We start from the raw sequence: 16,910 nt of genomic DNA, 5'->3' as shown, positions 1-16,910 counted from the left end.
AGTGGTAGGAGTGGGCGTGCGGCTGAGCTGGTCTGGGACTGATCTACTTAGCTAGCACTAGAAGGATGTCCGACAGTAACCAGTGCGGTGCTCCAGCTGTAGAGAGGGTGCAGTCGCCTACACGTAGAAACTAGCAACAAGTTACTAAACTGTCAAAAGGGTTGTTTTGGGAAATTGAGGAGCCACTCCAATATTAGTACTTCATATGCAGTGCGAGTCAGAGTTACAGACGCCCTGTGATTAGCCAACACATTCGCTACCCAACCTCTCTGTGGAACGTAGCGAGCGAATGCAGCGTTCAAGAGTTAGCATATCAGACAACTGCACAATTCCAGCTATCCTACAATTGCGCTTGAACAACCGTTGAAGTCGTATTTACAAGTAGGAAACTACGAATCTAGATGACACTAGTTTACGATAGCTATGTGAGGTATAATGCGACACCCTTCACCCATTTCTTCAAATTAGCAGCGAAACTGAACGCAAAAATATACCGGTGGTAGCCATATCTTGTCTAAATCAAGTGTAATGTGTGTTTTTTTTTTTTTACCAAGGCACAAAAGGAGGACATCCGTGCTTTATATCTTCGTTTAGTAGGTGTATGTTAAACGGCAAAATCGCCAAATCCGAATGATGTTTACTAGTTGACACAATCTCCCATGGAGCTCCTGAACGCTGCATGAACCGTGCCCAGGTGAGTGTAGAAAGCTTGCGCGTACGTTAGTTAATTTATTATTCTTTCAGTAAGAAATATTGTATAGTAAAGATCTTTACAGCACGCTGTACATCCAATAAGTGCTTATTAGTAGGGATTTCCTGGAGTGTTATATAACATCAGTGAGTTTATGCAACGCTGTGACAGCGGTTTGTGTAATTCAGCGTTTTGTAATGTCTGATCGTATGAATGTAGGTAGTTAGCTAGCTGGTTTCTTGTAGACGGGAGGCAAGAAGGACGTTGGTCTTGGACGTCTTGGTGAGCTGTACGTTTTAACAGTCTTGATTTTTACATTTCTGTAGATAAAACGATAAAATTGGCAGATATTCAGAATAACTCTGAATGTGGGTGTTTTGTATCTGTTAGAAAGGCGCCTGTCGTGGAGACTCTATTCTGGGGCATTTTCAGCCATTTGTCCAAGCGAAGGACCCCCAGTTGTGTGAGATTCTAGCATATCTAGCACGCACTGCTCTTTTAAAGCCCATCCTCAGATTTTCGTGTCTGTTTAGGCTGGGAGACTGAGAGAGCCGTGGCTAAACATTCAGCTTGCGCCTCTTGGGCAGAGGTGTCAAAAGTATTCGCATTCATTACTCAGGTAGAAGTGTAGATCCTAGGATTTAAAAAGCTTTTTACTCAGGTAGAAGTGTAAAAGTACTGGTTTCTAAAAGTCATAATGACTATAATGTTGTGTTAAAATGTGGGGCTGCACTAGGCTGCCTGTTTCAGCTGCAGATCTGCCCATTGAAAATGAAGCATCTTAGTAATGTCAGATCTATTAAAGGATTAAAGGATCTATGTGCACTACTGAGCATTAACATGTGTTTCATGGAGGGAAATATGTTGAGTAGTTGTCTTTTTAGGTATTGTAATGGTGCACTTCAGAGGCGTGATCAATAAGCGTTATTGGAATGTAAACGTGGGGCTTAGTTGGGCTGCTGAACTCCAGTTCTCTTGAGTCTCTGCCATGGACGTCTTCATATTAGGCTACATGCGTCTGCTGTGTCCTTGCTGGAGTGTGACTGGTGTGTGACTGATCTGGAAAGGGGTTTGTTTTGTTGTTTTGGATGAAAACAAACTGTAAGGAGTAGAAAGTTCAGATAATTGAATGAAAATGTAAGGAGTAGAAGTAAAAAAGTTGACTGGACAATAATTACTTGATTAAAGTATAGATAACCAACATTTCTAAGGTAATGAAGTATTTGTACTTCGTTACTTGACACCTCTGCTCTTGGGGTGGTCTGTTGTGGATTTTGAGCTGTGTTCAGGATCATCATCCAAAAGCCAATACATTTGTATTTTTTGGTGTTTGCTTCCAAAATGAGCTGATATATTACTTTTTAATCCATTCTTCTCACTACAAGTGAAATGTTCCCTGTGCCACTGGCTGCAAAACAATCCCAAAGCACAGTCGAACCTTTCATGCCCCCATTTTTCATTTCACCCGTTGCTCATTGCAGCCAAAACATCATAAGACTAGTTCAGATGAAAACGTCTGATATTAACTTTCGTGGTAAAAGGTTTACTTCTCATCACTCTTCCATGAAGGTATTTCTTGTAGAGATGTTGCACAGTAGAACAGTGCACCACCACTCCAGAGGCTGGTAAAGCTTCCTGAAGGTTGTTTTTTGCAGTTGACCTGTGGTTTTGTTATTTATTTATAGAACAGTTCTAAAAGTTCTCTTGGTCTTCCTGACCTTAACTTGACCTCCCAAATTTCTTGATTACATTGCAAACTGAGAAAACCCTCTGCTAAAAATGACAGAAGAGCTCAGATCTTACAGGCTTATCTATTTACAAAGCAAATAGAATAGCAATCTTGATTAAAAGGTTAAGAAAAATTGTTTCATCTATAACTTTATGCCTTTTGGAGATTGCGACCCAGTTTTTCCAAAGCACCTTTCTTAACTGGTAGAGACTGTTTAGTGGTATGCTTACTTGACCACTCAAGAATCATCTTTGTGCTAAGATGCTTTCTGGAAAACCCAGTTCAGTTCATGTTCTGTTCACTTTACTATTCGAAGTAATTGAAATGCTGACCCAGACTTTTATATACAGTCCATAAAAGTTTATTTTAAGTAATTTGGAGCATTTATATTGGTCTATTTACCTTTAATTATTATATACAGCTCTGAAAAAAAGAGATCACCCTACATGATCAGTTTCATGATCAGCTGGTTTCACTATTTATAGGCGATGTGTTTAGAGAAATTAACATTTGCGTTTTTTTCATAAAACCATGGACAACATTTCCCCTAAATTCCAAATTAAAATATTTGCTATTTAGCACATTTATTTGCAGAAATGACAACTAATGATTATAATGCAAAGAAGTTATTATTCAAATTTAAACACAGTATTAATATTTGAACTTTGAGAGCATTTAAAAATCACTGTGGTAAAATAACCTTGACTGCCGATCACAGCTCTCATGTCTTGGCAGGCTCTCCGCTAGTCTTTCACATTGCTTTGTTCACATTGCAGACTTTATGCCAATCATAGTCTGCAAATTCAGGTAATTCATCTATGTACGTGTCATCACACATACACAGATGTAAATTTAAGAAAAATAATTAAGTGGTTTCTTCATTTTTTTTCAGAGCTGTATATCTGTAGTAATGCCATTGTAGATAAGTATTATAACAGTATAGAAATCCTCATCAAGTTTTCCTCATTTCTCATTTTCAGATCTGCCTGACCAGTCGGGATGACTGCAGTGCACAGATCTGTGTGTGAAGCTCTTTGGGGAATGTGTGCGGCCGATGCCATGTCTATGCCAGTTCACTGGTACTACAATGTCCGGGACATCCAAGCTGATTTCAGTGGCTGGATAACAGACTTCAATGCACCTAAAGATCGGCATCCGTCGAGCATTCTCAACCTCTCCAATACAGGTACTTTAGCTTTAGTCAGTTGCTTCCATGTCACTTACGCCACGCAGAGGTAGTAGACTCTTTATAATAAAGGTGCTCTGATGGTTCTTTCAGCGATGCCATAGAAGAACCACTTTTGGTTCTGTAGAGAAGCAGGTTTGTAATAGAGATGTGTGAAGAACCTTTCAGTTGGTAAAGAACAGGTGATGCACAAATGTGGGTTGGGGAACACACAGTAGTGTTTATACAGTAGTTGATTATACTGCATGTACAGTCATTTATAATCACTTGCCTTTTACACGCTTCTACACTGCTGCTAGAACAAACTCTGCTTCTGACTTTGTCGGTTTCAGCTGGCAGTGGGCGCACTGCTTGGTCGTCTGGCAGTAGACCTTCTGTGGTGGGGAATGTCATCCTCCATGACAAGATGAAGTACTGGAAAGCCCCTGGTGGCTCAGTACACTATCACCAAGGTAAACCCCTTCCTCAGAATGACTGCAATACCGTGAAAACAGAAAAAAAGCATTGAATCGACCTGATTCAAATGTGCACATCATTTTCTAAATGTTACATGACCACAGTCTTATAATGCACCACTTCTGCAATATATACCATATCGGGACACCATGGTACTCATTCATCGTTTCTTCTAAAAATCAAGGCTATTAAAAAGAGTTTATCCTGATTTTGTTGGCGTTTCGACTGTCCAGGCTCTACTAGATTGTGGAGCATTGCTGTGAGGATTTGATTGCATGCAGCATAAAGAACATTAGTGAGGTCAAAATGTTGGATCACCAGCCCACCTCATACACAGTTCCACTGCTCCACAGCTCAGTGCTGGTGGGCTTAAAAATCCATCAAGCCCACGCTCTGCTCCAGAGAGTCCTATTTTATTGGCAGTACTTCTCTACAGGGACTAGACAAGCTGTGTTCATTTGCATGTATGTGTCAGCAATGGGAGCAACTTATAGTGGCCGAATGCATTCATTAGAAGGGGTGCCAACAAACATTTAAACGTATAATGTATCTTAACTCTTAGGTACACTAGATAAACCCAGAGGTATTACTTGTTATACTATTTAAATATAATCTGTTCTAATGATGGACAAAAATGTGACAGAGTGAAAGTTTAGATTCCGCATGGGTGTACTTTTTATACTGAGTGACAGATGATCAATATAAAAGTATTCAACAAGTATTCAACAATAGTGTCTATGATGATGGCAAATCTATCCCTAATTCTCATGTGAAACTTGAGCTTTCGATGCCATTTTTTCATTAATGAAAAAAACATTTTTCGAACATTCTGGTGTCTCAGATTAATCTGAAATGATGCCTCATTATCTGAAATTTGCCTCACTCTTTTGTAGGTCTGCAAGCAGGAGAGAATACACTGAATTTACTCTGTGCTTTAAGGGTAGCTCAGGTTCTCTCTTCAGGGAACTTTGCCAGTTTTGCTGAGCCAGCAGCCAGGTCAGCTGTTCTCTCTGACTATGTTCAGTTCATGACAACCCCAGGCAGCCACAGCGACACCTACGCTGAGTCATTCCATCGATCCTTCTTCTCTGACTGGCAGGAGCTGCGCCCTACCTCTCCCAGTAAGGTACAATTACTAGACGGTATATTTAATGGTTTAGCTCCTTTTACTTCTACCTACTTTAATTAATTGCCACCCACAAATACGTTCTCCTACAATCGTGAGGATGTTTTTAAGGAACAGTACCAAAAATATAACCTAGCAAAAATTGTAGTGCTGACATGATTTATATATTTTAAATTAATTTAAAATCAGCATATAGTGAGAATTGGCATTTCTTGCTCATGGGCTCCGCCTACAGTCAAAAGTTTAATTCACACTTTGAGCCACCACTACAGGACATGCTTTTTTACATGCTTTTCTGGGCAAGCTGAGAAATACAGAACCATCACTGAAAGTCAAGAAATCGTGAACCGAGGAAGTACAGTAATATTGCACAAATATGACTCTGGTTATACAGCTAAAGGCAGTCCCTATTACAAGTCAGTGGAGCATCACAATGATTTTAATGATTCTGTGAGGTTATTGTAAGGTAAAAATGCTAGATAATTTTGCTTTAGTGGATTTTATGATCGTATGTTCCAACCTCCCTTGCACAGTAGAAAAGCATTGGTACAGTGGAACTAAACGTCATTTAACAAACATAGAAACCTGTGTGAAAAGATTTGTGTGCTGCAATTTCTCTTTGAATATGATTTTTGCCATTGTTCAGAAAAGCTTCACCAGATTTGGACCAGTCATCACCAAACAACACATACTGTGTGTGGTTGGAGCATATATAGATCAATTAAATGTAGGCTGCTTATTTTATTGTCCTAGGTTTTGGACTTTGCAGAGAAACGCTACAAGCAGAAGATGAATACACCTACTCCAGACAGCCAGCTCAATGCTATTGGCTGTCTTCCCATGTCCATTCCTTTTGTACTGCTGTCTGCTGCAGCTACTAAAGATGAAGCGGTAAGTGTCATCCAAACACCTAAGAATTTGTTGTATGAATGTCATGTTAAGAGAATCATTGTCTAAAGAGAGAGATTCAGTTCTACATGTTCATTGACTGCATTTGGCTGACTCTCTAATTCAGATAGTCATGTTAAACGGAAAGGCAAATGTAGCATTAGGAGTCCTTACTGGTGTACTGTGGTGTGCTTGTGCTGCCGGGAAATCGAACCCTGGTCTGCCACAAGGTTGTTAGCCATTTGTTAATGCCTGATGTCACTGTGTCTGGTAATCTACCTCACGGTCTCTTTCATCAGTAATTATTTCCTCTAATCTTCATCCTGTTTTGAATTTGCTCAGGTGTTTGCTGCAGTGCAGTTTGTGAAGCTCACCCATCCTTACCCAAAGCTGGATACGTTCATGGCAGTGTATGCTAGTGCACTTCATGCCACCCTAAATGGAGCATGCCTGAAGCAGCAGGCTGAGTGGGCTCTCAAATCTCCTGTTCTTGATGCCTGGGACACTTGCCAGCAGTACATACACCAGGCAGAGAGGTATCTTCTTCATCATTTTCAAAAACAAAATGATCATATATGAAACCTGATCTTGATTGAATTTGTCATAATAAACTAACAAACATCCTTTTTTACATAGTGCCATTTAGAGCCTTGAGAGTAAAGGTTTTATCATGGCTAGAAAATAGCCACTAAATAAGCATAATCAGATATAGCAGTACTAACATTAGCAAAAAATACACTATGTGTACTTCAGTGTAAGAAGCTCTGGAAAATACTTTTGTGATTAGGCTGTTAATGACATCGATCAAGTGTGAGGTTGCACTCATGCAAGTAATTTTTACACTAAGGCTCCCTTTGTGGATGGTAAGTGTAATTGCAGCACCCCGTGTTTAACTTCACTTTCTGGACCAGAACCTTGTCTGACCAGAATGGTGTACATTTTGGTAGCTTTCTCTGCACCTATTGCTGACCTGCTCGTAAAGGAGACATGGCACTGTTTACTCATTAAGATAACTAATTATGTTGGCATGGGGTGGCCATGAATTGTGGTCAGTTAGGACATATTTAATATTTGTAATGTTTAATAACACCTACCCTTTTAAAGAGATATATTATGTGGGATTGTTTTTGACCCAGTTTGAGAAAATAATGTGAAATACTGTTTTTTCTTCATTGAAGGTTTGACTTATTTTTTAACAGTTTTGAAATGTTCTCTCTGTGTCTAAAAAGTCCAATGTGCAAATATAATATATTGTGCTGCAGGTTTCCAGGTTCTTCAGACGAGAGACTAAAGGTTCACCAGAAGGCCGTAGAAGCACTTGGAATTGCCTGCTATATAAAAGGTGTCACATTGTCCCTTATTTCTCTGTATACACCATAAAAAACTGCAGTCAATTTCTAAACCTGGCCTTTTTACCAGTTGAATTACCAGTTTAAAGCAACATTATGTAGCATTTTTTTTTACATTAAAATAACAACTTTACATCATGTTGATGCTCCACTGACTTGATATAGGGAAAATGGCATATCTATCATTGCCACGCCGGGCTCAGCACACCGCTAACTGCTCTATGAAAAATCTGGTGAAGTGGGCAGGACAATGTGCGTGAGAACTGTGTAATGTTGTGTAACCAGAGTCATGTTTGTGTAAAGTCCTGTAGTATCACTCTACCACATTAGTCCACAAACTTCTTTCTCTTTCAGTGATGGTTCTGTATCTCCCAGACTGTCCAGGGATGCATGTGTAAAGTGTGTCTTAAAAAGCACAAATTGCACTTCCTTACAGTAGGGGACGCTCAAGAGCTAGAAATTCAAAAATATTGCATAAAGCTGCTTTAACAGCAGTCAGCACACACTAGTCGTTTTATGGGCTTTTTTATTTGAAGTTTGTATAAGAAACCTGTTCCCAAGAAACACACACTAACATGCCACTGCTATGTCAGTGTGACTGTTCTGATAATTCACCGCCCAAACCGTTTTTTGGACACTGGTGGTCCTATGGTGACCCCTTTACATGGATAGACAGGGCAGAGGTGGGCTGATGAGCTGGGCAGCAACAGTTGAGCTACAGTCAGTAACTGTATACCTATTAGGTTCTCTTCAATAGTAATCAATAAGGTACATAATAAACTGGCAGTGTACAAAAACAACACTGGGCAATCTCTTTCTAGTCTTTGATTTGCTGAATGTTCTGCTCACGTGACTGTGTGTATGAGTTCATGGGAAGACTCACACTCTTGTTTTGTGGTTTTGGGTCTACAGACACTGAAATTATACGGCTCACAGTTCAAAAATAAAACCTCAACACGTCATTTTGCAACAAGTGGAAAAAATATATATATTTTTGGTGTTGTTTTTCAGCATCTACCCATTTCTGGTGAAATGAAGCGATTCTTTCCATTTTATACAACACTAGAGACACTCATAACCATTTGTTATTTTGTGCACTGCAGGTGCTCTGAGCAGCCTTTTCTATTTGGCCTATGTCTTTCACAATGACGTGAAGGGGGGAATCCTGGCCAACACGAACTGTGGAGGTGAGAAGGGGAAATGAATGGGTTTTTAACCCATTTATATTGTAACGGTAGCCTTGGTGTTTCCGAGGTGTTACTGAAATTGCGTGCTAGTACAAATAAGACTGACTTGTCTGTATTTGCCAGGCTCCTCCCTTTAGCCTACATTTCATTCTATGCCTGTCACTGCTTGTAGAGTACACATTTAAATTGATGCTGGATTAAATGGATAAATAAAAGGAAGTGAGTAAAGTTATTTTTTAGAGCATACAGGAATGATTTCTATGGTTTTACAAATCTGGACATCACAAAAAAACATCTGGTCCTTAGCAGATCTTCCAATTAGGTAAATACAACCTCAGAACAACAACACAACAGATTCCACCGTGTCATTATTTATTTAACAAAGTGTGTGGAAAATTAAGTACACCTTTACTGCTTCCATAGGAATTAAGAGGATAAATATCTAATCAAATGCCCTTGATTAACTGATCATCAGCAAGTGTGACCACCTCCTGAAGAATTCAGGTGTGTGTTGACTGCAATGATAAACAGTTAAACAGTAAACAGTGATAAACAGATAAACAGTTGTTACCATCAATCTATAAGGGCTATATGATCATTTGCAAACAATCTGAAGTCCATCATTCTAAAGTGAGAACGATTATTCACATGTGAAAAACATTCAAGCCAGGATGGGATGTCCAATTTAGCTCAAGGTCAGACCGTGAAATGCTCAATCAACATCCCAGATTCTCCAGGCCTCTGTTAACATGTTAAATATTTAAGTTCTTGACAGTGGAATTAGAAAAAGACTAAACAAGTATGGCTAACCACAATGACAAGATAAGACCAAAATGGAGATACTGCACAGGGCCATGTTTGGCGAAAACCAAACACAGCATATCGGCACAAACACCTTATACCAAATGTCAAGCTTGGTGGTGAAGTGATGATGGGTTTTGGGCTTGTTTTGCAGCCACAGGACCTGGGCACCTTGCAGTCATTGAGTCAACTATGAACTCCTTTATATACTAAAGTATTCTCAAATGTGTCTAATGTGAGGCCATCCAACAGTTAGCCTTGACCGAAATTGGGTCATGCAACAGGACAATGATCCCAAGCATACCAGCAAATTTACAACAGAATGGCTGAAAAAGGGGGAAAAAATCAAGGTGTTGCAATGGCCCAATCAAAGTCCAGACCTCAACCCGATTGAATTGCAGTGGCGGGAGCTTGTGAGAGCTGTGCATTAACGAATCCCCACAAACCTCAATGAACTGAAACAACATTGTGAAGAAGGCCAACATTCTTCCAGAACAATGTGAGACTGATAGTCATACAGAAAACGATTACTTAGGTTATTACAGCTAAAGGAGGTTCCACAAGCTATTCATTCATGGGCTGTACTTATTTTTTCCACACATGGCTTTTCCATTGTGGCCATATTTTCATGAAAGAAAAAATGACAGGGTGGAATCAGTTGTTTTGCACATGACTGTATGCAAGTATGTAGATTTTATATAATATATGCTGATGAACGTTCTTTGGCCCATGCTACAAAAGGTGAAAACTTGCCAAAGCCCATCTATATCGGAGACGTAGTTACCAAACAGACATTGGTATGGTAATTACAAGATATTAGGCTGCTAAAGCTCTAGTGTTCGCACTATTTCTCCAAACTGTAAAAAGATTGCTAAAGCATTTTATAACCTGCACTTGTCCCTCTCTCATTATATGATGAATAATAAATAAATTTTGTGCACAACCACAAAATGCTAAAAAACAGCATTTTGCAGAAGTTGCTAGGACTGTTCTCTGGCAGGTTCATAAAAACAACGCATCAAATTAAATACATGTTATTTGCATATGTTTAGTTACATTATCAAATGTTTGTAATTCTGTATTCCATAGGTGAGAACTGTAACAGAGGTGCAGCTCTGGGGGCTCTCCTAGGGGCCAGGGCTGGATATGCTGGTGAAGTCATTCCTCAAGGTTGGAAGGAAAAGCTGAGGAAAGCAAAGGAGCTAATTCCTAGTATCTTGGAGAAGCTGTCCTAATGGCTGAAACTGAAGGTCTCACCTTTTGTCTCTGCTCTAAAACACTGTTTTACATCTGTTTTACATCTCAGTTCACAGCAGTTACACAGGAAACAGTGCCTGCGAGGATATGTGGTTTACAGCCTCCACTGTGGTACCTTCATTTGACAGAAACATGCTGTTAAATTTCAAATCCTGTCCTAGATATAGTATGTAGAACAAGTCATATGAGGGGACAAGCATATGTTTTATAGATTATTACATCATTGGTATTGATGATTAAACAGGTTATTAGAAAAACTCATAGTACATGGTATAGTACACTTCATGCAGACGTAAATCTGGAAGACAACTTTCCCAGAATATTTCTGCCTTCATTTTGGTTCATTTTATGAATATTATGCTTATTGATTAGATTCCTATAAATAATGTCAATTCTTTAATTGTTACTGGACACTAGTAATTATATGTCCATATAATTCCATATTTTGCATTCTAATGAATGCATTCAGCTACTTTAAGGTGCACCCATTGCTGACACACATTTACAAATGCACACACCGTCTGCTCCCTTTAGGTAAGTTGTCAATAGAACAGCACTCTCTGGTGCAGGTAAACACAACATTATTTGCACCATGCCCAATGTCTGGTGGGGCTAATGTGGTATAAAGCCCCCCAGCATTTTGCTGTGGAGCAGTGGAACTGTGTTTTCTGGGAAGATGGTGCTGTATACATTACGTTGTGGATGGAGGTCTGATGGGGGTGATGATTATTCAACATCCTAAGCTAACTAACTCTCTTGTCACTGATAGCTATCAAGTCCTCACAGCAATGCTACAAGCTCTAGTAGAAAGCTTTCCCAGGACAGTATAGACAGTTAGTCCTACATGATAAACTCTATTAAAAGCTTTCATTTTGGAAGAAACAATGAGAGAGCAGGGGTCCCAATACTTTTGTCCATATGGTTTACATGTATGCTGTATGCATATCATTATGTACATTGTGACTTTTGATTGGTGATTGTCATGTTATTATTAGTAATGAAGCACCAATAATAATAACTTTAAATAATAACTGTTATCATAATCTAGAAGGAAATGGCCTGAAATTGCAAGATGCTGTCAGATAGTGTGTGTGCAGTAGCTAATTTACTGCAACGTGTGAGACATACGAGTATACAGTCATTTCTGCCAGCATTCTGATAGGTTGTTTCTGAATCACGAGTGCAGCTGCTCCTGTTTACTTGCTTTTGTAAAGGAATATGAGTGTAACTACTGATGCTTAGATCATCTGATCTTTTTAAAATAAAAAACATTATTATATTATTAAATCTATTGTATGTATTATAAAATATGATTAAAAAAAATATATATATATATACACACACACAATAAAGCAAAATAAATATAATGAAGGCATTTCTATGACTAAATACTTGTGTTGACTGTTGATTTCTTCTGTTAAAGTTATGTTACCTTAGGACTAGTATTCTATTAGGTATTCAGAAAACAGATCATATATATATATATATATATATATATATATATATATATATATATATATATATATATATATATATACATACATACATACACACACACACAGTGGGGGAAAAAAGTATTTAGTCAGTCACCAATTGTGCAAGTTCTCCCACTTAAAAAAATGAGAGGCCTGTAATTGACATCATAGGTAGATCTCAACTATAAGAGACAAAATGAGGAAAGAAATCTGAAAATCACATTGTCTGATTTTTAAAGACTTTATTTGCAAATAATGGTGGAAAATAAGTATTTGGTCACCTACAAACAAGCAAGATTTCTGGCTGTCACAGACCTGTAACGTCTTCTTTAAGAGGCTTCTCTGTCCTCCACTCATTACCTGTATTAATGGCACCTGCTTGAACTCGTTAACAGTATAAAAGACACCTGCCCACAACCTCAAACAGTCACACTCCAAACTCACTATGGTGAAGACCAAAGAGCTGTCGAAGGACACCAGAAACAAAACTGTAGCCCTGCACCAGGCTGGGAAGAATGAATCTGCAATAGGCAAGCAGCTTGGTGTGAAGAAATCTACTGTGGAAGCAATAATCAGAAAACGGAAGACCTACAAGACAACTGCTAATCTCCCTCGATCAGGGGCTCCACACAAGATCTCAGCCAGTGGGGTCAAAATGACCACAAGAACGGTGAGCAAAAATCCCAGAACCACACAGGGGGACCTAGTGAATGACCTGCAGAAAGCTGAGACCAACGTTACAAAGGCTACCGTCAGTAACACACTACGCCGCCAGGGACTCAGATCTTGCAGTGCCAGACATGTTCCCCTGCTTAAGCCAGTACATATCCGGGCGTGTCTGAAGTTTGCTAGAGAGCATTTGGATGTTCGGGAAGAGTTTTGGGAGAATGTCTTATGGTCAGATGAAACCAAAGTAGAACTGTTTGGTACAAACACAACTTGTGTTTGGAAGAGAGTGAATGCTGAGTTGTATCAAAAGAACACCATACCAACTGTGAAGCATGGGGGTGGAAACATCATGCTTTAGGGCTGTTTCTCTGCAAAGGGACTAGGACGACTGGTCCATGTACATGAAAGAATGAATGGGGCCATGTATTGTGAGATTTTGAGTGCAAACCTCCTTCCATCAGCAAGGGCATTAAAGATGAAACGTGGCTGGGTCTTTCAGCATGACAATGATTCCAAGCACACTGCCAGGGCAACAAAGGAGTGGCTTTGTAAGAAGCATTTCAAGGTCCTGGAGTGGCCTAGCCAGTCTCCAGATCTCAGCCCCATAGAAAACCTTTGGAGGGAGTTGAAAGTCTGTGTTGCCCACCGACAGCCCCAAAACAACACTGCTCTAGAAGAGATCTGCATGGAGGAATGGGCCAACATACCAGCAACGGTGTGTGCCAACCTTGTGAAGACTTACAGAAAACGTTTGACCTCTGTCATTGCCAACAAAGGATATATAACAAAGTATTCAGATGAACTTTTATTATTGACCAAATACTTATTTTCCACCATTATTTGCAAATAAATTCTTTAAAAATCAGACAATGTGATTTTCTGATTTTTTTTCTCATTTTGTCTCTCATAGTTAAGATCTACCTATGATGTCAATTACAGGCCTCTCTCATCTTTAAGTGGGAGAACTTGCACAATTGGTGACTGACTAAATACTTTTTTTCCCCACTGTACATGTTGCACTCCTCTTTACAGGGCACCAGGAGTGTGGGTGTGGTTGTGTGTCTGAGGAAGCTAGCTGGTGGTGTTCATAATAAGGCACTTGATAAGCAGAACGATCAAACTGCTGATGCTTGTGGGTTTGGTGACTGTTAAATCAAGGTTCACAGGAAGAACTGCAGGGAGGCTGTTTCCCAAAGCAGCATTTCTCTGCTACCCTATTAAATATTTTCTGTATTTTCCTCCAACAGATCCTGACAAAGTTGACAAGAGTACAGCTCCAGGTGATGTATCATCTACGATAATATCTTAGTTGTTTTAACGATGTGTGAACAATTATAGAGTATGTCACTCACTTTGTGGAAACCGTTAAAAAAAATTAAGAGTTCACATATTCACTGCACGTTAGTCTGATAGGATTGACTACTGCGCATGTGCACACACGCTAGCATAGGCTACAAGTTCACCACAACACAAGCTAATGTTTTAGAGCTTTGTTAACTCATTCCTAGGCAGGAGACAAAACACAAGCACCAACACCCTGCCAGTACTCAGCATTAGATTTAGTTGCTAGACCTGGCTCGTCCTCACTAGCTTAGAGGTGGCTTTGCTATGAGGTTTCTCAAAAGACTGCCTTCTGCAAACCATGTCTAAAATCGGTTGCAATTGACGATTGCAAAAGACAGCTCGACAATGAACTTATTTTACCATCTGATCTATTTCACTGAAACTACAGTTTCAGTGAAATAGATCTTGAATTTGTTAAGCTGTTTAAACAAACAAAGTTAAATGATACAACTTAAAACCTTTGAAAATAACATGAAGTATAAATGTAGTACATTCATATGAAATTACAATTTAATTTGAAAGATACAAGTGTGTAATGTCTGTAACACTTGCACTGTTTTTGTATTCATTTTACTTGAACATGTTTTTTTGTTTGTTTGAAGTAAATAAATAATAAGATAAGTTAGCACAATGCAAGACTGAATTTGATTCTGAAGGGAAAGTCCTGCTCCATTGGCTGGTGATCAAGCTAGAACATGTGCTCCTACAGACCATAGTGATGCAGGAAACCAGGAGATAGATGCTTTGGCCTCCCTTCAGATTAGCAAGGCTGAGATTCAGCTTTAAGATATGTGAGATTTCTTAATGATCATCGATGTAAACTTCAGTTTAAAGAATGCAGTCAGTGAGAAAGCTCTATTCTCATGCTGCTACTCGTAGTACTTTGTAATATCAGTGCTGCAGTATTTTTATTCTGCTCCAATACTTCTGCAGCATCCTGTTCAAAAAGTACACACAAGGCTCTGCTATTGGAGGACTTCAATAGCGGCGCCTTTAGCTGAATTGTTAATAAACTATTCCATTGGCCACTGTTTTGTAGAATTGTCTGTGAGATCATGTGTGTTTTCTGTTGTAAGAAGAGAACAGGCTGAGATCCAAACTGGGGTAGTGTTTTCCTCCTTTTCATCACATCTTCTCCAGAGAGAAGCACACAATCAATGAATCAGTTTCTCATGAACACACACATTAATGCTGAGCAGGGCTCTCCACTTCTACACTTACTTTAGACCTTATTAGAACACCTCCTTTATCTTTTCCAAACAACGGTAATGTTTATATTATTAATATTTTGTATAGAAACGGAGGAGGAAGAGTGGAAGCCTGCAGGAGGAAGAGTGGAAGCCTGCAGGAGGAAGAGTGGAAGCCTGGACAGAATGTTGTGTGTTGGTCTTTCAGTATGAATAAAGAACTGTTCTGCATTATTCCCAACCCCAAGTTCAAAGTTTCCCCAACTCAGCCTAGAAGTAATGAGCACCATGAGTGCCCTCATTCCAGCTTTATGTTCCTTTAACCCACATTTGGCAGTAGTAGCTATGGTGCCCGTAGCTTCATGTTCATCTGCTCCAGAGAGCTCTGTTCTTTTACTATAAAATACTTCTCTAAAAAGACTAGACATACAGAACTTGTTTCAATAGAAGGGATGTCCACAAACATTTGGACATAGTGCTTGTTACTGTCATATAATATAATAATTCCTTAGTAAAATTAAGCTCTGCTGAGCTGAGGCTTTATAAAAATCTATATCTAACAGGGTTTGTCCTACATTTACAAATGTGAGTGTACTCAATCAACCCATTCATGCAGAAATATGTTTTTTGAGGGATTTGCGTCAACTCGGGTGGTCATTGTAGACATCAGTGTTCAGCTGAAATTACTAAATATTAAAAAGAAAGGAAGTGACATGAAAACTTGAAGACTAGAAGAAACCTGTTTCTACTGGACAGACACGTCACTTCCGCCTGACTGGTCTTACCATGCTTTCCTACTGCTTGTTACTCCCAGTCAGGTCTTTATATGAGGGATGGACAGAGCCAGGCTTTTGATCACATTTGAAGCCAAAGTAGCCCGAAGCTTCTCCGCTTCACAGCTCTACTGCGCCACCTGTTGTACAAATACAACACTACACCACCACTGCCTGATTCACTCGTGTGTCCATAAACCTTCCCCACACTGAAACCAGAGCACCATACAGTGATGTACGACTGTGTTTCTTCCTTTAATTGAATGTAGTTTTATCTACATATAATTAAATCTAGTTCATTTCAGTATGTAATTCATTTGCTCTCCTTCTAAACAAAATAGCCACGTTTGGTAATATTTGATAATGTGGAAAATTCCACTGTTTAATCTGCATGTAGACTTTACATCTTTTGGACACAGAAATAAACAGGAATATACTTTAATGTTTTATTTGAGGTAATTTCACATCTCCAGTTAAAAATCCTCAAATACGGAGGACTTTTATTTTTCTTGTGTCGGTTTGGAAACAACACCTGGCCACCTAGCTGCAATGTTTAATTAGTACTTAGTGAATAAGTGTGAATAAGCTGAGATTAAACTTCCAGTGTTACATTTGTGCTTTGAAATGAAGTAATGATCGTTTTAGCTACAATATTTGAAAGTAGTCCTCCTAACCTAACTAGAAGCTGCTGTTTATCTAGATATTGGCAGGCAGGGGCAAAATGTGGTAGTCCTGCTTATACTTGGGTCTTTTTAGCTTTGGCTTTTTAAGGTAAAAATTAATTTCTGGGTT

General features: G+C 39.1%; 1 protein-coding gene across 5 annotated transcripts; it reads left to right on the top strand.

Moving 5' to 3' along the window:
• Positions 1 to 45: 45 nt before the first annotated feature.
• On the top strand, positions 46 to 15,986 carry LOC140535755 (uncharacterized). Of its 5 annotated transcripts, XM_072657227.1 has the most exons (12): positions 46 to 430; positions 555 to 694; positions 3,401 to 3,606; positions 3,939 to 4,058; positions 4,956 to 5,188; positions 5,942 to 6,079; positions 6,419 to 6,612; positions 7,339 to 7,418; positions 8,529 to 8,612; positions 10,503 to 10,663; positions 14,062 to 14,094; positions 15,455 to 15,986. In XM_072657227.1, the coding sequence occupies exons 3-10, from the start codon at positions 3,420 to 3,422 to the stop codon at positions 10,646 to 10,648; spliced, it is 1,182 nt and encodes a 393-aa protein (XP_072513328.1). In that variant the 5' UTR covers positions 46 to 430; positions 555 to 694; positions 3,401 to 3,419; the 3' UTR covers positions 10,649 to 10,663; positions 14,062 to 14,094; positions 15,455 to 15,986. The 5 variants fall into 5 exon arrangements, with proteins under 5 accessions (XP_072513328.1, XP_072513329.1, XP_072513327.1 ...); XM_072657228.1 differs by lacking the exons at positions 14,062 to 14,094; positions 15,455 to 15,986 and having other exon boundaries at positions 46 to 381; positions 10,503 to 12,059; XM_072657226.1 differs by lacking the exons at positions 14,062 to 14,094; positions 15,455 to 15,986 and having other exon boundaries at positions 10,503 to 12,059.
• The last annotated feature ends 924 nt before the right edge of the window (positions 15,987 to 16,910 follow it).

The sequence above is a fragment of the Salminus brasiliensis genome, chromosome 15, assembly GCF_030463535.1.
Source record: "Salminus brasiliensis chromosome 15, fSalBra1.hap2, whole genome shotgun sequence".
NCBI classification, from domain to species: Eukaryota; Metazoa; Chordata; class Actinopteri; order Characiformes; family Bryconidae; genus Salminus; species Salminus brasiliensis.
This window is presented reverse-complemented; position numbering and strand designations above follow the sequence as displayed.